The sequence below is a fragment of the Daphnia pulex genome, chromosome 5 (assembly GCF_021134715.1).
Source record: "Daphnia pulex isolate KAP4 chromosome 5, ASM2113471v1".
Classification (NCBI taxonomy): domain Eukaryota; kingdom Metazoa; phylum Arthropoda; class Branchiopoda; order Diplostraca; family Daphniidae; genus Daphnia; species Daphnia pulex.
Genome location: NC_060021.1, coordinates 6,016,689 through 6,042,324, shown reverse-complemented (window position 1 = coordinate 6,042,324; position 25,636 = coordinate 6,016,689). Strand labels below are relative to the sequence as shown.

The following is a 25,636-nucleotide window of genomic DNA, read 5'->3' as shown; positions in this document are numbered from 1 at the left end:
TATATACTCGAAGGTTACTACAGTCTCGGCGAAAAATTTGATTCGACCAACAATATTCGCTCATTGGATGCAAAAATCTGGGAATGTGAAAAGAAACAGTCTTCATAATTTTGATTAACATGGCTTTGTTCAAAATAATTTATTATGTTGGAGGTTTTGCAGCTTTAGGCTACGGTGCACTAAAATTCACAGAACTAAATGAACATAAACTTCTAAAAGAACTTGCACCATCAGCAGAGCCTGCCACAGATGCAGAGAAGAAAAAAAAGCTTATGATGGAGGTAATAAAAAATGCAGCAGACAACAAAAAAACAAAAGAACACTATCCAACATCACAACAACACATGATTCATGTGAAAAAAGAAAGTGACAAGTGAATAACTCTGGTAGTGAACTTTAGAAATCCAGCAGTGTTGTAAACCTTCCAATAGCGTCTATAGTTGCATAACAATGTCTCAACAACAATTAGCAGCATTTCTCAGTGAATTGAACTTATTGGAGCAAAAAGTTAATAATTTAGTAAGTGGTGAAAATGTGAATACTAATGTTGCAAGTGAAGCTCTTCAAAATTTAACCAGATTTGTGTCCGAAAATGCCCCTAGTCTTCCAGCATATGAACTGAGAAGAGCACATGGAGAAATAATGAAGTTAAAAACTAGGATTTTAGAAATCGAAGAGAAAACTAGACGTCAAGGAAAATTCAAGTTTACCAGGACTAACAAGGAAAAACCTCAAGTTATGTCCCCGCCTACTGAATGCCCAGGAGAAAAAATTAGCTCGGCTACTGAAAGACCTTCAAGAGGGTTACTTCCTACACTAATCAACTTGACAAATGAAACCATAACAATTGATTCAATGGAATCATCAAGTAAAGATATTTGGCTTGATAATTTGGAAAAAAGCACAATCATAATCAAAGGAATTCCAAGTGCACTTCACATGACTAATTTACATGACTGTAAAATTATTGGAGGGCCAGTTCTGACATCTGTCTTTCTAGAAGACTGCTTTCATTCGATATTTGTTGTGGGTTGTCAACAAATGCGTATCCACAAAAGTAAAGAGTGCGACTTTTATCTCCATATCTGCAGTCGAGTCATAGTTGAAGATTGCTTCGCTTGCCGTTTCGCCCCATACAACAGGTATATATATATATTAAGATTTATTAAAGGTCTTCAAGAAAATTAATAACTTGATTTTTGTATAGAGAATATTGCGAGAAGGCCGAAGAATTCAGTCGTGCAAATTTGGAACTTTCTGTCAATCACTGGAACTGTATCGATGACTTCAACTGGCTGTCTGTAGAACAATCACCTAATTGGTCAATCTTGCCTGAAGATAAAAGAATTAAGTTGTAGGTTACAGAAGTAACAGGTGTTGTAATCACAGGCTTAAGTAACACAAATACATCAGTATAGTAAAATTCGTCGTTTCTCTTAGCTTATTATTCTACATTATTTTGACAAGAACAATATTTTCAAAATAAATCCCCTACAGTTTTAATTAAGATGGAAGAACTCAGACTTAGCTTAGATACATACAAACTTCAACTACAGCAAGTTGAAGCTGCATTAACTGCAGACGCAACGAGCGAGGAATTGCTGAAATTGAAGCAAGATCTAGTTGAAGTGATTGCTCTTACCAACGAACTTATCAATGCCCAGCGGGAAACCGAAGATGATTCTAAAAACAAAAGCAGCGATAGAGGGTCACACAAAAAAGTAATTCAGTGGTCCGTTGGAGACAAGTGCATGGCTCCATGGAGCAACAACAAGCAATATTATGATTGCACAATTGAAGCACTGTCAGAAGATGGAGAAGTCTCCATTCGTTTTGATGCCTACGGAAATTCAGATGTAACAACTACTGACAAACTTAAAGAAAGACCACGGGGGCTTGAAGGTGGGATGTCAGACAAGAGCTTGGCAGAGAAACTCAAAACCAAGTAAGTAAAAAAGAAATCATTGAAATGCTTTATATTTCATCTATGTTTTCTTATTTATTTAGGAAGGAGCAGCTTCAAAAGCAGCGAGAGTATTTGAAGCAAAAGAAACAAAAGAAATTGGTGAAAATGAAGGAACTGGAAGAGGCCAGGGAAGAGGAGAAAAGCAAATGGCAAACTTTCAATGCCAAAGTATGTTGGCATTCTTTTGACAGTCCTAAATTTAATGTGTTTTTTTTTTTTTACATTTACCATTCTTTCTTTCTTTTCTTCTTTCAGGCTCTGAAAACCAAGAAAGGTGGAATAGTCAAAAAGTCCATCTTTGCCACCCCAGATGGACCTGGCGGTAAAGTTGGAGTTGGAACTTGTGGAATTTCCGGCCGACCCATGACTGATTATATGCAAGCAGAAAAACGCAAGAAGAAATAACAAACCTATCCATCAAATATGAATTCGAATGAGAAAAAAGTAAAAAATAAACCTTTCGTTTTGTAATTTGCCAGATGGCATCATTTTTTGTCGTTTATTTTGTGTTGTCCCGATACTTTGAAAATTAAAATATCATAACACATTTACTTAAGAGACATACGAAAGATAAGGAAAAGGCGTGTGTGGAAAATAGGATCACAAGACCGATGAATTCGCTTCGTTTGTATTATTAATTAAGTATTGTCATTAATCGTCGCGTTATTTTACTTCTTTTTTCCTCGTTAATTTAATCGTTGATATTCGCCAAGATCCAAGGTACCGTCTTACTGACTTTGTGGTAAATTCCCGGCTGATGGTCCACTGCGCAACCGAACCCGGCCGAAGTGATTCCGACCAATGTCCATCTGCCTCCATCGTTCACCACCAATGGTCCTCCAGAATCGCCCTGAAAAACACAAAAAAAAAATTACATGAAAATCTTACTGCTTTATTGTTTTTCTGTTAAATGCTATCAGACACGAAATCGTGACTGTCATAATGGCTAAACGCCGAATCTTATTTTTGTTTTTTTTTTGTTTTTTTTTTTTTTGTGTGTGTTTTATGTCACAAGGACATGTTGACAGATAGACATCGCAGTAGTACAGGACTACAGGGTAGAACGTATCGTTGATGTGGAATAGAATTGTGTTGATTGGACTTACGAGACATGCATCCATTTTGCCCTGTTCGTGTCCGGCGCAGAACATTTCATCGTGCAGTTCTAAAATGATGTCTTTGAGTTCGTGCCAGGCGTAGCAAACTCGATTGTTGATGATCGGTACGTAGACTTTTTGAAGCAAGTTGGTCCCCGTTTTTCCTGTACAACAAACACAGAAATATGATCATCACACGATAGATCAAATAATTTAAACAACAAAGAGTCTTCAATTAAGAATTTAGTGTCGCCTATAAATGAAATGAACGTGGGAGGGAGTCACACGGAACCAACAGGCCAATGTGTGCTCTTGCGTGAGTCACGGTCGGAGCTTTCGTTGTTAGGGTGCATTGGGTGGGTGATGTGGCGGAAAAAAGTGGGGTATATGTACAACAGTAGGTACGACTGTACGGTGAATGTTGTTTTTTATATTAATATATGAAAGAAAAGGTCGCAAACAGTGGCGAAAGCAACTCGTACCGAACGATGTATCCGTTTTTCCCCATCCAGCCACAACGCCGAGGGCTCCTTCGTAATCTTTGCCCTGCGGTGGTAGGCAGATGGGTAGGATGTTGTCGCGAAAGCCGACCGAGCGGCTCAACTTGAGAACGGCCACGTCGTAGCTGTCAAAGTGGACGATTTTATGGCAGCGTTTTGGTGACCGAACGAAACCGGAACCACAAGGAATTCACATACAAATCAAATCAAAAATTCGACAAGAAAAAAACAAACAAATGACGGTTATTACTGGAGAAAGACCAACACATTTTTTCTTATTTTTTACCGGTCGGGTTGAGTCAGCATATATTTGAATTGCGGATGAATCTTTCTCTCGACGACGCCAAGTGTCTCTTTGGGTAGAATTTCTGCCTTGTCCAAGTCCTTTGTATCGTACTCTCCCAGGTAGATGATGATTTGCGATAGTTTGGCCCTGCGAGTCGAGAAAAACAAGATTAGAATCTGAAACACTCGATCACATCAGTGACAACAAGGAAAAGGAATGCGTGCAGTCCCGTCGTCTCACGGAATGCAGCAGGCTCCTCACTTGTGATACAAAAACAGAGAATTCTAATTAGACAAAAGAAGCGGAGGACCGCAATAACTCAATAACGGACGCGGTTGCGGGTCACAAAAGAAAAGAATCATTAAACGAGACTAATGCGGTTTTCGCTTCATTTTGGGCAGCAGCGGACAGACCGTGCGCTGGGACAGACACGAGTCCAGCTTACTCGACTGCGGTCAGCAAGCGTTTAGTAGCGGTCAATTGTTCAGTTTACTGAGCAGCAAGAAGGGGGGGGGGGAGCCTAAACGGTAGGTAGCGGTCAGAAGCAAATTAGGAAAAAGTCACCTGTGAACGCAGTGGGCAGCCGTGGCGATGTACTGGTGATTGAGTAAGACTCCTCCGCACTGGAATCCAGCGATGCGGATGTGAGCCTGCCACGGGAACTCTCCGAAGGCGGCCTGATCCCCGCCGATGATCCGTTTCTGAAGCTTGCTGGACTTGAGCGGCTGGACGCCACAGACGGGCCGAGGCCCTGACAGACTGTTGAGACTATTCAGGCCGATGTAGCCGTGCGGCTGTTGCGGGAACATCTGCTGTTGCATTTGGAAATTCTTGTGCTGGTAGAGCTGCTGCTGTGTCATCACATGATGTTGTGGTTGTTGTTGCGGCGGTGACGGGGGCAGCGGCGGTGGGAGAGGTGGCTGCAACTGGTTGTATGGCACGGCTGACGACGAGAACGGACTTCCCGGAGCCTTGTTGTTGTTGTTGTTGTTCTTGATGAAATAGTGATTTTGCGATGGTGACGTTGACATCCCTTTTTTTCAATATCGAGTCAAGAAAGAAGAAAGCAATTAGCATTGTTAAAGAATTTAAATATTAGTGATTTTGGACCAACACCAACAACACCTTCAAACTTTTAGTTTATTTTTAGTAGTTGTACCGTTTGAACGGTCTTTTAAAAGACACTATTATTGTTTGTTTTTTTTCCTCTTTTCTAGCGTGACGAGATGCAATCGGGGCATCCGGTCCATTAGAAGTTCGATGAGTATAAGTTTGTCCGGTTTTGTTCCATGACTGAATTTCTCGTGCTTTTGCTGTTTGTTTTAAATATTTTTACCTGTCGTGGTAGTGATGACGTTCTCGAACGCTGGCATCGCAGGAGGCAGGATAGGAGGTTCTCTCAAGCGAGGTTCAAAGCGAAGGAACAGACTCGGGTGGTTAGGCGGCATATAGAACCGAGCATGCGAGATAAACGGTGGACTGGATGATCCTCCACCTCCACGGACTTTTTGTTTTTGTTTTTTTGGTTTGGTTTTTTTGGTTTTTTTTTTTTTTTTTTTTGTTTAATTGGGTCAACACCAAACAGGATTCGGTTAGGTTGAATTTTGAATTACAAATTATTGAAATTGTTTTATAGGAAAAGGAGAAAGAAGCACAAGAAGCAGTTATTTCTGAATTGTAGAGCAACGCTTAGACTAATCAAATTTCCTCCTAAATTATACAGGTGAAATATGGTGTGGAGGACCCTATTTTTCCCTGCCGTTTCCCAGCTGCTTTAAGCAGTGGGGGCAAACAGAATAAACGAATGTCGAGCAACAACGAGATAAGGTCGGCGGGGGGAACGACAAGAGAATAAATAAAAAGGGGGTAATTGAATGTGTTAATCGGTTAGAGATCCGTTAGCTCTTTTCCGTTTTGCTTCGTTTTTTCCTCACTCAAAACACACACACACACACACAGCTCACGACCCCTCGCAAAGTTACGGTAGGTTCATGGGAGAAGGTGTTTCCCTCCTTTCACAACTCACGCTCAAGTGAACGGGAATCCGGCTTCCCCCCCTATTTCGCCCGCCCCTTTTTCTCTCTAATGGGAAATTTACAAATGAAATGGAAAAGTATTTGGAGAGCAACGCATCATGCAAAAACAAAAGCAACACGGAGCACTCGATCCCACCGACACCGAGGGCCCATAAAGTTTGATACAGTTAAAACAAGGAGAGAGATTTCGGCGAATAAAAGAAAATGGTCCAACTTACAATCATCGCGGCCCTGAAGGTTGGCGATCGACTCTCCTAACGTGTTGGCCAGGATGAAGGGAGCGCCTCCTGGTGCGGATCGGAGTCCAGCGGTGAGGGGCGGTCCCCGAAGGTCCGACTGGATGATGGTGTCGTCTTCGCTGTTGCGTGTCACCTGAGGGACGCAGCACGTCACCAACCACGACGGACCTGGACATCCTCCCTCTCTGATCCCGCCGTTCATCCAACACATCACCGTCAACGTGCAACTTTCGCACTGTCCATCTATATCAAGCGCAAACAACTGTTAACAACGTGCTGCATTCGTGTGTGTTTCACTGGACTTTACCTGTGCTCTCGACTGAAGTGAAAATGACAAAGATGAAAAGGAATGACAACCCATGGAATGAGGCCAGTAGCCGGGTCATCATCATGGACGTCCCGGAACAGGCTGCACGACGACGACGAAGCCGACGTGATGTGAACTTCCTGGCCAAAATGAAAATTGAACAAAATTATGAAGAAATAAAATAAAAAACCATTTCGGATTGGACGACCATGTTGACCATTATTACAACTCTATTATAGATAGTATGATATTCTACCGCAAGCGGAATTTTGGTTGGAAATTAGTTTCGAGTATCGCGTCGGTTGGAAATAAATTCGTAATAAAAAGAGCGAAATGATAACCGCCACCCCACTGCAACCGAAAATTGCGTTTCAAGCAAAGCGGGGAGCCGCCAATTATGCCGTCACGTGGGCGGCGGTGTGATATCACGTCGTAATTCTATTCTTTTAATTGGCCGATTGCGTCGAGGTGTACTCACCAGTCCAGTCCAAGTTGAAGCCAAACCTGCACTGCCTCTCTATGGTGGCAGCCGTAATGATGGCCCCCAAAAGGGAGGAGGGAAAGACATAAATGTCGGTCACTTGGTTAGTTTGTCACGCCGAAAAGAGAATGAGAGAGAAGTCCGCCAGAGTTGATTTTACTTATGTCTCTGTGTGTGTGTGTGTCCCGTGAGTCGGCGGGAGAGAACAACACCGTTAGAATAGTGTTCCGTGTTCAGAGGGCTTATTAACTATTGACTGGAGCCGAGCTACCGGCGTGACTCGATAATATTCCGAAATATCAGACAAAAGAAAAATAAAAAAAGGAAGGAATTTAATGATCAGACAGATTCATCATCGCAATGACAGTCGAGAGGAGCTCAGACGATTAAAGTCAAATAAAATATTTCTTTCTTATCGCCCGTGAAAAAAAAAGCCCCCGAATATGATCAAAGGAAATTACGGGTCAATCAAACGACTGTTGCTCGTGATCGTGCGTTTACTTGTCCCTCTCTTATATGGGACAGGAGCGCGGCGAAACATTATTAGATGTTTCTCAATTTCCTACTGTCGTTTATCTTCCCGCCGCCATATTTCAAAACGACTGGGGGAAAAAGAAATGACCGATGGTCGTCTCATGACAAATAATGGGCCATCCCTTTCGGAATATCTCATGTAATCCTGCGCTGTCTGGAAACCCGTACGGGCGATATGTCATTTTCTTTTGTGAGCAGTTGCAGAAGCGTGACTCTATAGCTCAAGTTGTGACGGGCGGGCGTTGGATTTGCGGCTCGTCAAGTTCCTACCCAACTGCTGTTTTCTTGCCATTCATTCCAACGTGGTCGCTGTCGCGATTGTCGGCGGCCGAAAAAATGTTCTCCTCGACGAACAAGACTGGCATTTTCAATTTAAAACAAAAGAAGAAAACGGTACTCGTCGCCTGGAACGTTGTTCCCGTCGCCGCGGTTCCGCTCCGCCACGGTGAAAGGTAAAAGGACGCCAGGAAGAAAAAGAAAATGACCGTGTGAAAAAATGTGAACAAATTTTCCCACTTGTTTCTCCTTTTTTACTTTTTCAAGGCCCCACCGTAAGGGAGTTCGGAAAGAGTCAAAGGTCTTTCTGTGGGGTTTACACCCCTAGGAAACATACCGGTGAACGCGTAATCTACCAGGGCATTACCGTTAAAAAACATAATCCCGTGTACACCCAATCATTCACACACAAGAGAAAAAATGTTCAGCATCTTCTTCTAACTAAAAAAAATTCTTCTTTTCCGATGAGAAGAAATGACTCGAGAGTTTTGTAGTTGGTTGCACGTTCATCATCGTCATTTTATTACACGCAAGAGAGCCCCAAGGGGTAAAGAGACCAGCCGAGTTATTCTTTTTTATTAGACGCGTAAATTTCTTTCTTCTTCTTCTTCCTTTTCTTGACGGTGTCATAGACCAACGGTTGTTTTTTTTTTCTCGTCCCGCAATGCCACCGAACGGGGTTTGGTTCAGCAGCTGAAATCCAGTGTAGAGTGCTGCTGCTGTCCCACTGAGTTTAATTTTCAGAAAAATCCAGGGCGTCTTTGTCTCTACACTTGCACACACGAGCAAGAAAAACTATCCATCAATCTGGCTCGTCTGGTTAGAATTGTGTTGGCGTAACGAGCACCACCAACGAGATTGAGAGATAAAAGGAACCTGCACGGTCGGTCCGCCCAGATGCCGGTGCCCGTCGTGTACCCCCAGAGACTATGTATACCCCCAAGAAGAAGAAGAGAAAGAGAGTTGGATGTCAGGCGAGTAAGTCGTGTAGTAATGGAGAAAGCAAAGCACCACAGGTGTGTGATGGATGGACAATAAGCAACTTGCTTCTACCACTACTACTACTACTACTACTCCTGCTGCTCACGTGCATACCTCTCTCTCTCTGATAATATGCATAATGCGCGGGCAATCATTCCTCCCATTTTCTACTTTTAAGTCCTCGTTTGAGTGGGCGGGTTTTCTCTTTCGGCCCTGTACCGCGCGTGCGTTTAGAGAAAACGCCAAAAAGAATCGTTCGAAAAATAGTTGGAGAGAGAAAGAAGTCGACCCACATTCCCCCCCGCTCGCCCGTGAAAGATGATGACGTTATCCTATCCTCCTCCATCCGTGTGTGCACCTACATTTCTGTTCTCCTTTTTGTGGTTCTTTTTCCTCCTCCCAATATGGCTAAAAAGTGGTCAGCGACATCCAAATTAGTTCACTTCCCACCCAAAACTCCTGTTTTAAGAAAAAACAAAACAAGAAAAAAACAACAACCAACTGAATCAACTTCTGAAAGGACCAGATTTTTATAGGGAGTTGAACGAGAGACAATAACACATAAAGGATCAGCTGGGTTTGACCTATTAAAACGAGGAGCGTCCACTTTTGGCTGCGTGAACGAAGTGGGGCCCCCCGTCTCTGTTATGTGTTATTTCTCTTTACTAAATTTGCATCTCGGGGAGAAGAAGATGCAAACCAGTTTGTTTTTTGGCTTTTTCTGGTTCAAGATTAAATAATAACCTGGCGACCTTAAAAACAATTTCAAGTGGAAACAAGAAAAACGGCTCGCGTGCCAATTTTAAAAAGGGCGCCGCCGTGTCAAACCCACACAATGTTGGCCGCGAAGAGGTTAATCGCCATTTAAATGAAATTTTCTCTCTTTTTTGTTTGGACCAGGAAGTGAGAGCTAAGGAGAGCAGACCAACTTCCGCTTGCTGTTTGATTGCCCAATAATTACCAAATCAAAACACGAAACAACTCCAAATCTGGATGAATATCTCATACAACATCGGCCTAGATCCGTCACCTCCAAAATGCTCACAACAGGGAAAGAAAAAAACGGAAACCTGTCTTTTCTTTTTTTCAGTCGTCGCCGTCCAAGTTGAACGAAAAATCATTTCGTATTCAAAGGTGGTGACGACGAGCCGTGAGTTATAGTGGCGGCCAGTCGAAAGAATGGTGCGGCGAAAAGGAGACGAGAATAAATAGTGAGAAGAAGAAGAACTAAAAAAAGACGGGAAAACCGGTTTTGCTGATAGCCTCTTGTTGTGTTTCTTATAGCCCTTTGGCTCTATACGCGATCTAACGGAGTAACCAGTGTGACGACCGAGCCTCTGGTCTTCTTCTTCTTCTTTTTCCTCGTATAGTTTCAGCCAAATAGACACAAAGAGGAGACTGGGGGGTTTTGAGCAGTAAACCAAAAAGATGTTGTTGGACTTGTTCGACTAGCTAATTTATTTCGGCAACTGGTTGATGGCAGATTTGCCGAACCAGCCTCAAATAGTTTCAATGGAGGGGGGAAAACAACACAGTTTTGGGCGGTGAAATTCAAACTAGAAAAATGCCAAACGGCCACTGCGGGTACTCCGGCCAGACAATATATGCTCACGATTATGCAATGCTCTTTCATTCTCTGACACAGACAACCTACATCAAAGTGAATAAGCAGCTCATTCATCAGTTCGCTCCGGATTTTCGCAGACGATCCACGCCTTCCTCCATTCTTTTTTTTCCCCCTCTTCACGCGCTACTCACAAAATAATGAGCCAAAACAAGTGCCTAGACTATTGAGAGCGTGAGTTATTCATCCAGACACGGTGCAATTGCAGTTGCATTTCTCTTTTTTTCTGATTTGGGACGAGTTAAATGCAGCCTCACGAATTCAGTCAGAAGGAGGAAGTCGATTGCGGCACATAAAATCTAGCGCCAATCGGACAAAACACGCAAAGTGTTCCTCTTGAGCCAAAAGAAATTTTTGTGGGCCGAGTGGCATTTGTCCCGATGCTCCAATGATCGGCGGCAACGAAAAGACTCACACAATTTTATGTATGAAAATTGCCTTTTTATTTTTCATTCTTCTCCGTTTTACGATAGGAAATAACCGTCCACGGCAAGTTTGTTGATAAAAGGCTGACGATGTTATAACTGGACTTGGCAGTTTTGTCTCCGAATTATCTCCGTGACAGGTGCCATTTGAAAATGATCCCAACGGCTGACGGATGAAAAAAGAAAGAAAAGATCCGTTTGTTTTGTCTTCTTCAAAATTGTGCGTGTTGGTTTGGAGTTTTTTTTTTCAAACTTAAAATGCCGTTTGTCACGTTCCATTTCTCCGATTTTGAAAAGAAAAGAACAAGGCCAGCAAAGAGAAAATGGTGTCCCAGAATGTGTAAAAAGATTCCGAGCGACGATCATCACTTTCAATGACCCGCAGAATTGCAGCCTATACGTGCGTGTGTTTATCTGATAGCGCGAACGAGATAAAGACAAGACCTTCCGGTGTATCTAAGTTAACTTTTCTCTGTCTGTGGCTCCGCCTCATTTGATTGTCTCGGACCGTCTCGGTAGGCAGGGGGTTAGTGACCTGCAGACGGTTGCGTGTCTCAACAAAGGGAAATAAAGAAGCATAAGGGTCTATCCCACTAATGCATCCGCCGAATCACTTTTTCAGTACCAGGTAGTCTTACATGCAGTACTGTAAATCATCTCTCTCTCTTTCTCGATGAGATCCTACTTTTTCTTTGATATTAATAAAAAAGACCAGGACAGAGAGAATCACGAAATATTTATATTGCTGTTGTTTTCCCCATCCGAAAATGGGAATTTTCGGTCTTTTAGTATTCCAAAGGTAGGTTGAATCTCGTGAATAAAATACATTCACCAGACGAATCGAAACAACCAATCCCGGATTTATATCGACGAATAAAAAAAAAAATCGTTTCTTTCCCAGAAAAGTTTTTTTTTCTTTTTCCCCATTTGATCATTTTCTATCGTTTCCCTATTGAACTGCGACGTGTGGCCTCATTGGCAGCTGGGTCGGGTTCGTTCATCCGTGACTTTTCAGTGGAAACGACATCCACCCAAAGTTATGGGGTAAAGGATCATACTTCTTCTTTGTGCTATTAAAGAAAGTGCCGCTGCTGCTGGGCCACAACAATGTTACAAGCACCACTGCACGCCGAACGTTACACCAGTTGGATTCAAACGGCGACTTTAAAAAAAAAGGAACAGAGTTTGGTAGCGGATGAATGGATGGAACCGATCTCAACTTCATTGTCACAGACGATTTTACCACCGTGAGTTTTCGGTGAGTAAGTCAGCAGGGCTCTACCGAGCGAAACGGCTATAATACAACAATGCAGACGGGCCGGAATGAAAATATTGAGGTTAGAAGCCACATACAACCCGGGCGGCGATCTCGACATTGAGAGCACTCACGAAGAAGACTTCTTAATTCTTCCTCCTGCTCTTAAAACTGAATTGCACCCATTTTATTTTTGTTACTGAGTGAACGACAGTTGAACGAGAAAATGTGTTTCACCGGACGACCCCATTAAATCTACTAGAGCACTTTGGAGCTGACAAGAAAAGCAACAACCCAGTCAGAAAAAAGAAAAGGAGATTTCTTAATAATTCTAATAGTGGCACTATTCAACGTCCATTCAGGCGAGAAAACGGCTGTAAATCGTATCAATTCTATAGGATTCGAATTCAATTCGACTAGTGGCCGAGATATTCACGCCATTGCTCAGGGCTCGTCCATCGCTTATAAAGAAAAAAAAAGGTTCCAAAAAATACAAGAAAACAAGGTCGCGTCCTAGTGACGAACGAAAAGATAAGAGGCAGGTGATGAGAGAGAAAAAAAAACGTGATTCGTCGGTATCGCCAAAACGGATTTTTTCCTCCCTTCAAAAAACAAAATCCATCATTCCCTCCTCCCCGTCTAAATAATGTTTCCAAATTTCTTTTGTTTCTCATCTTGGCATTGTCGACGACACTGACGGATTTTCCCATCCGTCCGATAAGAGGAATGCTCCAGCTGCAAGCATTGTCTTTTTTCCTCGTGTCACACGATGGGATCCAACAGAGTTATTTCTTCAATCGGGGATTATATAGACTACATCCATTTTTAATTCTATACAACTAGAATTCAACCCCATTGGGAGGTGTGTGTAGGAATTCCGGTCAACCCATCCGTCAGCACTTGTCCGATTTACTTCCAAAGTTCAACGTTAAAAAAGAAAAAGAAAAAAACAACAACCTCATTTCAAACGGTCAAACAAAAACAAAACAAAAATAGTCCACTGGAAATTCTACAGTGGCCAAGGGTTCCCTACTGCAATGAATAAGGTCGTCATAATAACAACACCAAGCGAGTTATGGAATTACTGGCGAAGCTGTTGGCCTTGTGGCTACTACCAAGAAGAAGAAGAAGAAACTTGAAACTTTTCGAGGGGCTGCGCTAGTTCACAAAAGTGCAATCAGCTGTGCTCTCAAAAAAGCACAAGAGAGGAGGCGCACATAACGGATTCTACGGATCCCAAGATGGGGACATCAAAAGTCGTAATCCTCGATGAACATTTGCGAGCCGAGAAGATCAAGGAATCGGCACGTGCTTCTTCTTTCATGACCAATAACAACAGCCCAGATGATCGTGTGGACCGTATGGTCAAACCAAAAACAGCGATCGTGAAAATAGGCTCAGCAACCAAAACCGCCGTTACGTGATCAGATTTATCAATAAAAAAAAAGTTTCAAAAAACTGACCCTCAGAATGTAGAGATCTGGTCTCCCCTACTCACGAACGATGGAAACCGCGGCCGCCCGCAAAGGAAAAAAAGATGCTGCATAGATGCGAGTTTCTCCGTCAATGGCATGCGGCCACGGGTTTCTTTTATTTCATTGAAATCGCGGTCGAGGAAGAGAAAATGAAAAACAAAAAAATTGCAACCCGAATGATAATAGTCAACTACCGTAAATTTTGGTGAGCGATGAAATGACGAAAACATTAGCAACTGCGGTTCGGCGGAGGAGAGAGAGAGAGTACGACCGCTGCCAAAGAATTGAGAAATGACAGCACGCGACCCAACACCGGATTTGAAAGCGGAACAATAGGTGAGGACGTGAAAGTTTTTTGACGACGCGCGATGACGGATAATCGACTTGGTCGTTTGAATTGAATAATCGACCGACATGAGGAAACAATAAAGAAAGGACGTCGGTCGTCGTCGGACAAAGTCGTCCACCGAAAATCATCGGACTAAACAACGAGAACCACGAAGGCGGGTTGCAACAACTTTACTCGTTGGTGGAATAAAAAGAAATCGAGGTTAGAGCGCCAATCGCCGGTTCGTTGAACACAACAACAAACAACACAAAAAACAAATCCCCCCGGTGTGCCGTGAAAGGCGCGTCCTCTTTTAAGAGTTTCTTCTTCTTCTTTTCACCTGAGCTTTTTTTTCTTCTTCCTACTTCTTTGCCAATTTGGCTGACAACCCAAGAAATACGAGTCAACGTGACTCACACCCTAAATACCGTCCAAAACTGAACTCAACTTTCTAATAACAATCGATTTGGGGTCTTACCTGATTTTGGGGTGATTGAATCCGTCTTGGATGTCGACAACTTGGTGGTGGCTAAATGGAAGAAGTCCTTTCCGGTCGTCGTAACAATTCGAGTGATGATTTTATTGCAGTCGGAAGTGGAAGAAAGAGAAGAGGATTGGTCGATGGTACGGAGGGAAAAGAAAAGAAACTTAATGTAACATGGACGGTAGCGTGTCTGGGCACATGGTTGTTGTGTTTTTGTTATTTTTCGATTCAATTTCCTGTTGCCATTTCCAAATCAGCGACGGAAAGAAAGTGGAGATCGCACATTGAAATCTCACAACTGATTGTTCGAGACTGTTTTTTGTGTGTGTGTTGTCTTTTGTTTACAAAACAAAGGGGGATGACTGGAACGCACGCACCGCGGATCAACCCTTGCCGGACGATCGACTGGATTATTTACACACAAGGAAAAAGGGAGGAACAAATTAGGATTTGAGGTTTTCCGTCCGTTTCCTGACTCTAGTTTTCTGTCCACACAGTAGCGACGAACCACGAAGAATCGTCGTCTCACCCACCTCGAAGAAAATAAATCAAAGCGAGTGATTTTGTTGACGAGAGGAAGGAAACGAGAAGAGAGGAGCGGTTGTGGGGAGTTGTGAAGTGCCCCACGGCTCAACGTGGACTGAGTGTCGGCAGAGCGGTACTCGTCGACGAGATAGTTTAAGGGGCGCGTACGCCAACCAACAGGACGGACCCCCGAATGGATGGGCGAAAAACTCGGAAAAAAAGAAAACCACCACTACACTACGAGAAGGAGAATGAAGAGAGAGAGAGAGATAGATAGAGAGAGAATAAAAAGGAGATGAAAGAGAAAAGGGGAACACGCTGGCGCACAACCCAAGAGCTAGAAAGACAGGTGGTCCGTGTGGTCAGCATATACAAACACATGGAAACGAAAAAGTAAAAAAGAAGGTTGTTAAAATAAAAAATATATATATGGACTAACTGACTTGAATGTGCATAAGAGGATCGAAACACCGGGCACTGGGTTGTTAGTAGTAACCTTACCTTTGTATATAATACACGCGCTGCTTAACTCTTCTTGTGTGTAGCGGTGATTTCTTTGTCTTCTACCTGGTGTGTCTACAACACCTTGTGCTGTTGATTCGGTATCGGGTCCACCAGGTTTTCTCTCGGCTGGCCAAGATTTATTATTTGTTTTTCTCACATGAAGGAAAAGATGATTCGACAATTTATCTGAACACGAAAATAAAACATTGACAAAGTTAAATGTTGGTAACTATCAACCTAGCTCTTTTTCCTATTAGCAGCGCGAGAAGAACCGGTGTGTGTGCTCATTTCCGGGAATGCCGTACCGTACACAACTCCAATCACCTTTACCTTCGAAGAAACGAGTCTCAAAAGAGAGGGAATAATAATAATACGAGAAAACAAAACGAAACCAAATAAAGGGGAAAAAAAAAACGGGGGAGAAAGGAAGGAAAGAGAAGACACGACGACGCAGAAGACCTCGAGTTTCTTTTTTTAGGGGGTTAGAACAAGATAAAAAGACAAACTAAAGTAGCTGTTCTACTACAATTCATAAACCAAAGAAGATACGGTATATATAGAGAGGAGGGAGATATAAAATGTAAGTTAAAGGCAAGCATAGGGCAGTGCGCAGGCAGACATCCGGGGCTACAATCCCGTCTGTCCACTACTCTTCTCCTGGTTGCCTTTTGATATTTCAAGTCTCAGTAGGTCAACAGGTCAGTCGACGCCGCCTCATTTTCTCAATCCCCCAGTCTCTGGGACGTTTTCTCCTAGTTAGTACCTGCAAAAGACCCACATCTTCTCTCCTCTCTCTCTGCTGGCTACACACTTCGTTAAACACAAACAAAGTTTGATGTCGTCAGCCACATAAATGATGAAAATGATGAGCAACCAACGCTACTTTTTCAACAGAGAAACACAAATGAATCGTCGCAAAAACATTCAATTATTTTACACTCGACAAAATTTTTCTTGACTTGATCAAGACGATAGACGTCGTCAACCGGGTCGTTAACATTTCCAACTTTATTTTTTCTTTCCCAAGTCGCTGACACATTTCTTTGTGACAGTTTTTTGTTGCCTTAAATTTATCGTTTCTTTCCAAGGGAATTTTCCCCTTTTTTCTTACCAACCGACCCAAAATGACTAATGTTCTCCATCCCCTTTTTCTGTTACTTTTCCCTACAAAAATGATTTCTTTTCATTTCATTAACTTTTTTTTATTGGAATTTTCTCTTTTTTTTCTGTCATTATTTCTTTTCCATAATTTTACAGTGTCAGAATGGCCCTTTGTTTGACTTTGTCTTTGTTGCGGCGTTGCTTGCGTTTCTGCTTGACACGGTCGGAAGCGTCGGCGAATAACTGTACGGCCTCGCGTTCTTCCAGTTCTCGGTGCAGGTACTGAAGTCCGGCCAAGTTGAAGCCGATGCGATCGCGGACTTGATCCACGCGTTTGCGGGCCACTCCTTGCAGTCGGTTCAGGATCGGCAGCAGGGAAGGAGTGTTGGACAGGGGGCCGTGGTGGAGACGAACGAGGAAGAGCAGGATCCTCATCACCAATTCCGTTTCCCAGCCTTTTTCTAGCAACTGATCCAGCAGGGACAACAGGCTGCCGACGTAATGGAAGGGCAGCACCAGTAGGGCTTCCTCCACTTCGCTCGATTTCACCTGGCGCAACACCTTCAACAAATACCTGTCGGGATCGGTCGTGTCATACGCCACCATCAGCGGATGGAGTTGAGGAGCGGCGGGAGCTTCACTGGCATTCCGGCCGGATTGCTGATGAAGATCGATTTTTTCACGGTACTCGGCCAACTGCTGCGAGACTTCCTTGTGAACTTCGACAGCTTCCATGATCCTCTCGGCTGCCCGTTCAGTTTCCACCGTTTTGCGGCCGGGCAGGGAGGCTTCCTCGCCCGCCTTGATGCCGGGCATCACCCGGTCCTCGCCAAGAGCCAATGCCTGACAAAATCGCAGATAAAAATAACAAAAGGACAAATCAATACAAATCAATGAAAATAGGGGGCGAAATCATGATGGTAGTTTATTATTTCACAAGAAACACGAGAGCAATGGCCCAGCCTTTCTCTTTGCCGGCGGGGCCAAAAATAACTCCTCGGTCTCAATTATTTTCTTTCTTTTTTTGTTGTTGTTGTTGTTCAAGAAGAAGAGGCGGAATTGAATGTTTCTATGGTTCGTGCAATTTGAAAGGCTCGAGGCTATGGGGGAATGTTGCGAATATTATTAACCGATTTGTAAAATGAAGGTTGCCCCCAAACGCCAATTGGAATAATTCAAGTGGAATGGGAGCAAGTTTTTTCTAGCGGCAAATCGGGAGGGAAAAAAAGAAAAGAAAGAAAACAAGACCAAAAAGAAAGAAAGAAAAACCTGGTCGGCTTCAGCTTCACGCTGAGTCTCGCGTTCATCCTCGAGCACCAGCGGTTCCTGGGTGCGCTCCCATAAACGAATAGAGCGATCGTGTCCAGCCGTGCTGACGTACTTGCCATCCTCACTAACGGCCAGCGTCCACACTTGTCCGTGATGACCCGATAAGGTCGTGATGTTCTCGAAATTGTCCGCGTCCCACTGCTTCAGCTTGCCGTCCTTGCCGCAGGAGAAAAAGAGATGCGTCTTGGAGACGAACTGCAGTCCCAGGATGCTGTCCTCGTGAGCGAAAATGGACCGATGGCAATCGCCAAAGTCCAATCTATTAATAGAATTCAATAGGGATTAATTTTTAAGATCGCTGATCATCTGTTGTGTCCCAACTAACCCCCAAATTTTGATGTTGCGGTCGGCACCACCGGTGATGATGGTAGTGGAATCGTAAGAAATATCCATACAGAGAACGGGGAACTTGTGACCGTAGAGTGACAAAAAGAATTTAAGCGTGTCGGCAAAGAAAATTTTCACGGTCGAATCGAGCAGAGAAACCGCAATGAGACGTTGGTCGGGGCTAAATCGAACGCAAAGGACATCTTCTTCCAACTGTAACGTCTTCGTGTGGGTCAGACTCATTCTTTTACCGCCGTGTCCTCTCATCTGGCCGTCCTCATCTTCTTCCTCCACTGCCTTGTCCACCACCAATTCAAATTGCCAAAATTTCACGCTCTTGTCGGCGCCTCCACTGGCTATTCCTCGAAGATCTGGGCTCATGGCCACAGTCCAGGCTTCGCCCTCGTGAGCTCGAATTTCTTCCAGCAGTCGTCCGGCTGCAATGTCGAAGATTTGAAGCTTGCCCGTCTTCGTGGCGACGATCACGTTGCGGTCGCCAGTGGCGAAGAGAATCGACAGGGCGTAATCACACGCCATTGTTCGGATACAATTCTGGGAGCCTCGGTTCCAGATTTTCAATGACTCGCCACTGGCTGATGCCAAAGCAATCTTGTCCGAGCTGAAACAAAGGGCTCGTACATCTGTGCGATGTCCGGGGATGGACAGAGCCCCGACTTTAGTTGCGTCATTTTTGTTGGAGACTTTGGTATCCACAACGTGGATCTCGAACGAATTGCCGCGTAACAATGCCAACAACCTGAGCTCTCCTTTGGTAGAAACGTGGACGTCGATAGCTTTGACTTTGCCGGAAGCCTGGACGGATTTGATTCGCAGCACCTCATCTTGCAGGGCAACAGTCAATTCTTCCGTCGATTCTGGATTTTGCTTTTTGAATTTCCGTTGGCGTTTGCTGAATATTTTTTGAATTTCTTCTTCGTCGTGGAAACGAAACAGTTCCACGATGGAATCCATTCCGTGGCACGACAAAATAGTACGACTCGGGTCCGTCACCATGCTAAGGACTCGATCGCGACCCTGTCTCAAAATTGTTCCAATTTTGGTGCACTGAAGAATGCTGTTGTCATCATCCTCTTCTTCGTTGCCATCTTCATTCTTTTCTTCTTCATCGTCGGAATCTCTCCGGGTTTTCTTGGGAGTGGCTTTCTGCTTCTCGTCATCTTCCTCAGAGTCAGGGAAGCGTATTTTCCACACTCTGAGTTCACTGTCGCCGCATCCAGTGACCAAGTAGCGATCGTTTTTCATGACGACCATTTCCCATACCTCAGATCTGTGACCCACCAGGGTTTTGAAACAGTGCTGGGTGTCGAGGTCCCAGAATTTGACCAACGTGTCCAGTGAACTACTAACCAAAATGTTTTGGCTCTCAAGAAAACAGCATTTAGTAATGGGGCCCTTGTGCCCACTCAATCGGAAAAGGCCAGCTTCCGCCACAGTGTCCCAGACAATGATGTTTGTGTCTTTTGCTCCAGACACAAGCCTCATGCCTTCTATGTCAAATGACAAACATGTAGCAGCACTTTTATGTCCACTAAAAGTAACCAAACATTCTCCACTGTTAAGATCAAATAGTCTGACAACACCATCTTCGTATCCAACAGCGATTTGTCTGTTATTGGGGCTCGTTTTCAACATAGTGACACAATGCTTCTCACCCAACAAAGTGTTGATCTGCAAACAAAAATAAAAGAGTGTGAGTTTTATCTACAAATTATAAAGAAATGTTTATAGACCTTTTCTCCAGTTTTCGAGTCCCAAATGATGACATTTTCGCAAGCTCCGGCAGCCACATATCGACCAACTTGAGCTCTCAATTCGACAAACACGGCATTGGACTTTAAGCTTGCAATCACATTGAATATTGGACCGGGAATATAACGAAGATATTGCTTTGTCAACCCCATTTTCGAACAAGGTAAAGAATATGAAAATAATTCAAATCAACCGAAAATCTGACATTCGATTGAGAGCACGTGTGAATGTGCACAACTCGTATATCGAAAAGTCGTCTGCTGCAACCTCCTGCGTTGCCTGATCAGAATATTGAGAACCAAGATAAAAGAAAATTTAAACAGTAAAAAAAGTAAAGTAGTTTAAAAGTATTCCATAGCTCTGACACGTGTCAAGGACATTATCGTGCTTCATGGTTGGCACCTCTGTGGTGTTGAATCTCTGAGCGCGCTCTAAAATCAGTGAACTCAGATTGAACTACTCCCAACTCCCAAGTCTCTGCTCTGGCCTGGCTGATCTCTGGTTCTACTTCTACTTCTTAGCACCTCAGAAATTCCTAATTTCATAGGAAGACTAGTCCTGTTAGAAATGTAATTTAGATTTTGTAGGCCTTGGTTTCTTATCTTTTATTTACAATTAACATTTTACAATTTAAATTTATTTTCTTAATTGCCAGCACGCCAGGAGACCTTTTTGGCAACGTTGTTTAAACCAATGGTTTTCTTGTTTTCTTATAAGGAAAGAAAGATTTAAATAATCATTCTTGTCTCAGCTGCTGTATGATTCAGAGGTATTGGTTGTTCCTTCATCTTACAGAAATCTGATGTCATTCTCACGTGGCGATGTAAATTGGGTAAATGTAGGCCTATTTTTAAAGTTTACATCGCTTTTTTTTAAATTCCAGCAATGGATGCTTAATAATATGTTGATTAAATTGGTCAAATGATTATTTCATGGTTCCTGAGCTTAATTAGCGTGAAGAAAGAATTTGCTTGAACTAGGGCGAAATGATGTCCAATCTAGAGTGTTAATATTTAAGATGTGAAACCCATCTTGCTATTCATACCCTTTTTAACTGTTATTGTTCTTTAATTTGAGTATAGGGCCACTGACTTGATATGGCAGCTGGGATGAAACCACGAGTAAGTCAAGTAATGCTCTTTCATTTTTCATTTTATGTATTGTTATTTGATGAAAATAGGATGGTTCGCTAAATTGTGAATGAGCAACTGTGATTTCTAAACTCCTTGCAGTCTGAAAACTAATTTTGAATTGTCTAGTGATTGGGGTTTGGAAATTAGTCTTAAATACTTTTTTCTTGTCATGTTTCAACCAGGTCTGGTGCAGGTCTGGTTGTTGATGGCGGCTTCATTGCTTGGTTTATGTGAGTATTTTTTTTGTTACTTTTTTTTTTAAGAATGAGGACAAATAAACTAGACATTGTCATTGAATTTATGTAATGAAAGGGATTTCTGGTACTGACCTCTGAAAGTTTTATGTCTGATAACCCTGAAGTTTGGTCATTGGTGTAATCGTTTAAATTAAAATTTTAGTCAATGCAGGCTGTTCGCTAGTTGGCAATTTCGAGGGAAACTACGCGGCACAGTGTGGGTCTGCGTGGATGGTAAGCATATATCTTTGTTATTCTTGATCAGCAATTTCGCAAATGATGTAAATATTAATTCAATGGTTCCTGCCGAGATGTGTACCATATCATGTGGAAATTTTTATCTGATTGATTAATTCAAGCATGAAATGAAATATGGTATTCAGTGTAACTACACATGTGGTTTTTATGCTTGTATTTGCAGGATTCGGCGGTTAAGTATCGCAAAACTCTACAAGCAGTATCCGCCGACCTGGGTTTCAGCTGTACGTTTCCGTGTTCTTTTGAATTGTAAGCGATTTATAATTATTCAGCGCGTTTCCGTGTTCTTCTGAATTGTAAGCGATTTATAATTATCCTTGTCGACTATTTTTATGCTTTGATGCTTTTAGACATTTGAAACCTGAAAATATTCTGTGTGGACAATACTTCTTACTGATGTTGAATGGGTTTTTCTTTAAAAAAAACACTTTTAAACATTCATTTATGTTGTCAGGATTCACTGTCAGTGGTAGTTATCAACGGTTTGATGGCGGGCTGTCCGGTCTTTTACTTAAAATCAGGTTAGTTCATCTCTGTGTCTACTTAGCACCTTCTGAATTTAAAGTAAAGACGTCATTTGCGTTTGAATGGCGGATTTTCTAAATGTGCTTGGTGTGCTTCTATAACATTTCAGGGGACAGACACTTTGATGGTACGATACTGTCCAGATCGTTTCTTCCTGAACAAGTAAAACTGCATTGCTAATGTTGGCTTTTGCCTCTCCTGGTATCATTGTGCTTTCTGGCAGTAACAAAGGGATGAATGCTTCGGAATCCTGGCCATCTGAAGTTGGGACTAAAATGTGAAATACACATGATGGTTGGCTGAATTAAAGGCGACATTGGTGTAACACGCGTTTGGAGATTAGGTATTGCATGTTTCATTTAATTTATATGGTATGTTTAGAATGTGATGAAAACAGGATGGTTCGCAAAAAATTGTATGAACAACTGATTTAAAAACTCCTTGCAGTCTGATACTTAATGCCGTACAATTAAAATCAGTATTATTATGTAGACATGTAATTTATTTAAATTAAATTATACAGGTTTTTGAGCGAACTGGCTGAAATATTGGTCCCATCTCAAATGTAAAGTTGATTGTTCCCAGGTATTAGTTTTGGCGTACCGGAAAGTTTGGGGTAAGAACAGAAACAAGATGGTTCGCAAGATTTTATTTGAGTAATTTGCTTTCATGACCTGTCAAATTGTCCGAAATGTTTAAATTGGGGATACAAACTTAAGTTTCTGTCGACAGGTTTTATGATGTAAACCAATACAAATGCTTAACTGTGTACCCACCAGCTTATTTGCTTACCGGATTATTTGTAACTTGTGTTTTAAAACGTATAGGCAGAAAAGAAAAAAGATGTAGTTAACCACAAGGACCATTGTTTTTTTTTACTGAATATATAAGATATCATAAATCTGCCGTGGATTAAGAAAACATTTTCAATCAGTATCTCTAAATTAAATGGTGGAATTTCACGAATACACCTCGTAACTTTAGCCACCTACTAACAGCCAATAGTTTCATCCACGCTTGCCACGAACGACTGAACGGAACGGATGGATTGCTTTTCGAAGGACCAAATGTTAACATCACGAGAAAAGAATCGGATACAAATAAATCTGATGAGCTTGAGGTGCCAAACAGACTAATTAAAACACGGATTGGTAAATCCGAACCGGTGCGTCGGATACGGATATGACGGTCTTAGTGGCGGTGATGACGTGATCCAGTGTGTCGAGCTTGTCCGTCGTCCGTGATTCCACTTCCGGCAATTATTGTAAGTATTATTGTAAACTAATACTACGTTCGAATAGCCAAATAGAGAGCAACACGACAGGAGTGAAATTTATACGAAGCACGATATCAACGCGGAAATGTGTTCGTTCGTCTAGCGTCTCCTTTATTAGTTATTACCTCGGTATCACGTACTTCTCCAGAACTCCTGTTTGCAGAGAGCTTAAGTTAACGTTACGGTACTTACGTACTGTAAAACTCAACTGTAATTTTACCTAGAAAAAAAATAAGACACAGGTAAAACGATGAACTCAGCAGAAAAAAAGGCTACAATTTTCCGAGTTCTCATTTAGTATTGATTTGTTACATATTATTGCAGCTTGAACATTTAAAAAATTTTTAAACTCCATATTAGACTAATGGGAGACACAAAGAAACATATTCTGACATTAAATTCCATATAGAAACACATGGAAAACGACCGCATCGCTAAAATAAATTCCCCATCTAGGAAATAAGGTTAAGGAATCCCTGTTCCATCTACTAGTGAAAAATTACGATTATAAGAATATCACAGCATATAATGAGATTTTCAGATCCTAGTTCTAAACAATAAGGAAAACAACTGGTAGCAGACAATGAAGCAGATCTTCACTATTACCTCCTACTCCCTGGTTGTTTAATAGTAATAAAGTGATTAAACAGGCCAATAATACATAGTTAAAAAATACAATTTACCTTAACAACATGAACGAGGGTGCTAATAATAGCGCACCGTAGAAGATTGTGCTCCTCAGAAGCATCCCATAAAGCGGGAAGGAGTTGCAGCAACGTACCGAGAAAAGGCTTCATTTGGTTCCCCAGTAATTCGATGAGAAGCGACATCACATTTAACACATTCATCTAAAAGGCAAAAAGATAACAATGAAAAACAAAAGTATTGATCGAACAAAAATTTATGTAACAAACTTTGGTTTCACATTCTTCAGTCTCTTTCAAAAGAGTGAATAACAATGAGAAAGAGCGTTCTAGAAACGGAAGAAATTGCTCGGCGTTGAACTCAAAAGTCATCCGGAGCTGATCGCAATGTCACAGCAGCAGACAGTCAAATGACAAGATCTTCGCTGGGTTCCATTAAACCAATGACCTTTTAGTTTAAACACAAAAACGACGTAATCACACAAATATGGGAGAAAGAAGTGACAATTGTTACCGTTTCGTAAATCAAGGGTCGGAGGTCAACAGGTAGTTTAACACCAATCCAATGACCCAATAGCCAGACCACCCTTCGTCGTAGAATACGGTAGTTATTCTCTTTAACGCGAAGTTCTTGCAACAAAACCTTTGAATGGAAGGGAATCAGTTACTGTTACAAATAGTTGTCAAATGTTACTAACCTGACTAAACCAGCGATCAAAATCCACCTCATCGAATAATTCAAAGGCTGCAAGTCCAATAGCATCGCATAATCCTTCTTGATTATACGATTCATATCATCTGGTGGTATCAGTCCCATGCTCTCGTTGAGCATTGAAATCAGTACGGGACTCAAGATCGATTGATATTCCTGGAAGAGACTTAGAAGTAAACATCCCGTACAAGGCTAAAAAAACGACAGAATTCATAGTCGCAATACGATATTTATAATTTAGTATTTCCATACACACCCTAAGACTGTATTTCCAAGCTTCTCCACCTTCTTCAGCGGCTAGTAAAACAAATATATTTTTTAAATTCAAAATTAAGGAATTAAAAAATCAGTTTAATTACCAAATTCTTCCGGATTTGTTTCCCAGACCTGTAGATCCTTTTGCGACAGCAGCAAATAATTTTCAATTAATTGACGGCACATCAATGAAAGGTGTAAAATCTTCCGACTTTATGCGATAGGTCTCAAGAGTGGCAGGCTCTTTGGTATCTGAAATGACAACCAGGTAAAAATTAAGTCATAGTTAAATTTGAGAAGGAAAAAAGTGAAATATACCTTTTGCTGGTCGATATCCTTCAGATGCAATATCCTTCAGACACTCTGATAGCAGCCATCTTTATAAAGTTTTCACTAAACATTCAATGTTGAAATAAATCTTAAAAAATTAAAAATACTTGTGTAAACCAAAAAGTACTGTGTAAAACAATGCATACCTTATGCAGCTTTTGGGATCATTTTTGCAGTCTGTATTGCAACGAAACCAAGCTGATAAAAATTTGATATAAAATTCTATAACTTGTGTAACTTTGGTGCCAACAACTAACCCATCCCATGGGAGGAGTTTCGAGCTATTAAAAGCCAATTTCAAGTGCAGCACAAACCAAAAAGCAGATTATTCTCCAAGATGATTAACTTCACAATAATTGTCAAATTCTTTATGCTTGCTGTAAAGTTTGCCAAAATGGTCATTGACAACCATCTTTC

At 42.0% G+C, this 25,636-nt stretch overlaps 5 protein-coding genes and 2 long non-coding RNA genes across 20 annotated transcripts; 4 read left to right on the top strand and 3 right to left on the bottom strand.

Moving 5' to 3' along the window:
• The first annotated feature begins 364 nt into the window (after nt 1–364).
• On the top strand, nt 365–1,423 carry LOC124195054 (tubulin-specific chaperone C-like). The gene is made up of 2 exons (XM_046589530.1): nt 365–1,142; nt 1,208–1,423. The coding sequence occupies exons 1-2, from the start codon at nt 451–453 to the stop codon at nt 1,356–1,358; spliced, it is 843 nt and encodes a 280-aa protein (XP_046445486.1). The 5' UTR covers nt 365–450; the 3' UTR covers nt 1,359–1,423.
• A 10-nt stretch (nt 1,424–1,433) lies between these two features.
• Nucleotides 1,434–2,437, top strand: LOC124195056 (survival of motor neuron-related-splicing factor 30-like). Its single transcript, XM_046589532.1, has 3 exons — nt 1,434–1,945; nt 2,008–2,134; nt 2,222–2,437. Exons 1-3 carry the CDS (start codon nt 1,509–1,511, stop codon nt 2,369–2,371), a joined length of 714 nt encoding a protein of 237 aa, XP_046445488.1. The 5' UTR covers nt 1,434–1,508; the 3' UTR covers nt 2,372–2,437.
• On the bottom strand, nt 2,430–15,847 carry LOC124195051 (serine proteinase stubble-like). Of its 4 annotated transcripts, none has more exons than XM_046589527.1 (9): nt 15,321–15,847; nt 14,289–15,156; nt 6,432–6,571; nt 6,104–6,367; nt 4,414–4,882; nt 3,850–3,996; nt 3,546–3,688; nt 3,073–3,227; nt 2,430–2,816 (listed from the first exon to the last, which is right to left on the bottom strand). In XM_046589527.1, the coding sequence occupies exons 3-9, from the start codon at nt 6,514–6,516 to the stop codon at nt 2,658–2,660; spliced, it is 1,422 nt and encodes a 473-aa protein (XP_046445483.1). In that variant the 5' UTR covers nt 6,517–6,571; nt 14,289–15,156; nt 15,321–15,847; the 3' UTR covers nt 2,430–2,657. The 4 variants fall into 4 exon arrangements, with proteins under 4 accessions (XP_046445483.1, XP_046445481.1, XP_046445482.1 ...); XM_046589525.1 differs by lacking the exon at nt 15,321–15,847 and adding an exon at nt 5,186–5,353 and having other exon boundaries at nt 14,289–15,027; XM_046589526.1 differs by lacking the exon at nt 15,321–15,847 and adding an exon at nt 5,186–5,353 and having other exon boundaries at nt 2,474–2,816; nt 6,432–6,567; nt 14,289–15,027.
• A 662-nt stretch (nt 15,848–16,509) lies between these two features.
• LOC124195049 (WD repeat-containing protein 3-like) lies at nt 16,510–20,002 on the bottom strand. The gene is made up of 4 exons (XM_046589523.1): nt 19,832–20,002; nt 18,079–19,769; nt 17,694–18,012; nt 16,510–17,267 (listed from the first exon to the last, which is right to left on the bottom strand). The coding sequence occupies exons 1-4, from the start codon at nt 20,000–20,002 to the stop codon at nt 16,575–16,577; spliced, it is 2,874 nt and encodes a 957-aa protein (XP_046445479.1). The 3' UTR covers nt 16,510–16,574.
• A 293-nt stretch (nt 20,003–20,295) lies between these two features.
• On the top strand, nt 20,296–22,773 carry LOC124195059. Of its 11 annotated transcripts, none has more exons than XR_006875119.1 (9): nt 20,296–20,419; nt 20,506–20,619; nt 20,933–20,971; nt 21,166–21,213; nt 21,383–21,453; nt 21,641–21,726; nt 21,932–21,998; nt 22,112–22,345; nt 22,526–22,773. It is a non-coding gene; the product is annotated as an uncharacterized LOC124195059 (long non-coding RNA). The 11 variants fall into 11 exon arrangements; XR_006875117.1 differs by having other exon boundaries at nt 20,405–20,419; nt 20,933–20,980; XR_006875123.1 differs by having other exon boundaries at nt 20,405–20,419; nt 20,506–20,682.
• Nucleotides 22,774–23,623: 850 nt separating this feature from the next.
• On the bottom strand, nt 23,624–24,341 carry LOC124195058 (importin-11-like). Its single transcript, XM_046589535.1, has 3 exons — nt 24,193–24,341; nt 23,962–24,126; nt 23,624–23,894 (listed from the first exon to the last, which is right to left on the bottom strand). Exons 1-3 carry the CDS (start codon nt 24,292–24,294, stop codon nt 23,829–23,831), a joined length of 333 nt encoding a protein of 110 aa, XP_046445491.1. The 5' UTR covers nt 24,295–24,341; the 3' UTR covers nt 23,624–23,828.
• A 483-nt stretch (nt 24,342–24,824) lies between these two features.
• Nucleotides 24,825–25,634, top strand: LOC124195060. Its single transcript, XR_006875128.1, has 3 exons — nt 24,825–24,934; nt 25,020–25,157; nt 25,232–25,634. It is a non-coding gene; the product is annotated as an uncharacterized LOC124195060 (long non-coding RNA).
• The last annotated feature ends 2 nt before the right edge of the window (nt 25,635–25,636 follow it).

Excerpts from the sequence above, each read along its gene's own strand:
- LOC124195051 (XM_046589525.1), bottom strand. The coding sequence starts at position 6,516 with ATGATGATGACCCGGCTACTGGCCTCATTCCATGGGTTGTCATTCCTT. Across the intron at positions 5,354-6,103 it reads CCTTCAGGGCCGCGATGATT|TCCGTGGAGGTGGAGGATCA; the intron begins GTAAGTTGGACC and ends AAAAACAAAAAG. Across the intron at positions 3,228-3,545 it reads AAAAACGGATACATCGTTCG|GAAAAACGGGGACCAACTTG; the intron begins GTACGAGTTGCT and ends TTTGTTGTACAG.
- LOC124195056 (XM_046589532.1), top strand. The coding sequence starts at position 1,509 with ATGGAAGAACTCAGACTTAGCTTAGATACATACAAACTTCAACTACAG. Across the intron at positions 1,946-2,007 it reads GCAGAGAAACTCAAAACCAA|GAAGGAGCAGCTTCAAAAGC; the intron begins GTAAGTAAAAAA and ends TTATTTATTTAG. Across the intron at positions 2,135-2,221 it reads GGCAAACTTTCAATGCCAAA|GCTCTGAAAACCAAGAAAGG; the intron begins GTATGTTGGCAT and ends TTCTTCTTTCAG.
- LOC124195054 (XM_046589530.1), top strand. The coding sequence starts at position 451 with ATGTCTCAACAACAATTAGCAGCATTTCTCAGTGAATTGAACTTATTG. Across the intron at positions 1,143-1,207 it reads CGTTTCGCCCCATACAACAG|AGAATATTGCGAGAAGGCCG; the intron begins GTATATATATAT and ends ATTTTTGTATAG.
- LOC124195058 (XM_046589535.1), bottom strand. The coding sequence starts at position 24,294 with ATGACTTTTGAGTTCAACGCCGAGCAATTTCTTCCGTTTCTAGAACGC. Across the intron at positions 24,127-24,192 it reads CTGAAGAATGTGAAACCAAA|ATGAATGTGTTAAATGTGAT; the intron begins GTTTGTTACATA and ends TTTGCCTTTTAG. Across the intron at positions 23,895-23,961 it reads CCCTCGTTCATGTTGTTAAG|GGAGTAGGAGGTAATAGTGA; the intron begins GTAAATTGTATT and ends TTAAACAACCAG.
- LOC124195049 (XM_046589523.1), bottom strand. The coding sequence starts at position 20,002 with ATGGGGTTGACAAAGCAATATCTTCGTTATATTCCCGGTCCAATATTC. Across the intron at positions 18,013-18,078 it reads CGCAACATCAAAATTTGGGG|ATTGGACTTTGGCGATTGCC; the intron begins GTTAGTTGGGAC and ends TTCTATTAATAG. Across the intron at positions 17,268-17,693 it reads GTGAAGCTGAAGCCGACCAG|GCATTGGCTCTTGGCGAGGA; the intron begins GTTTTTCTTTCT and ends CGATTTTGTCAG.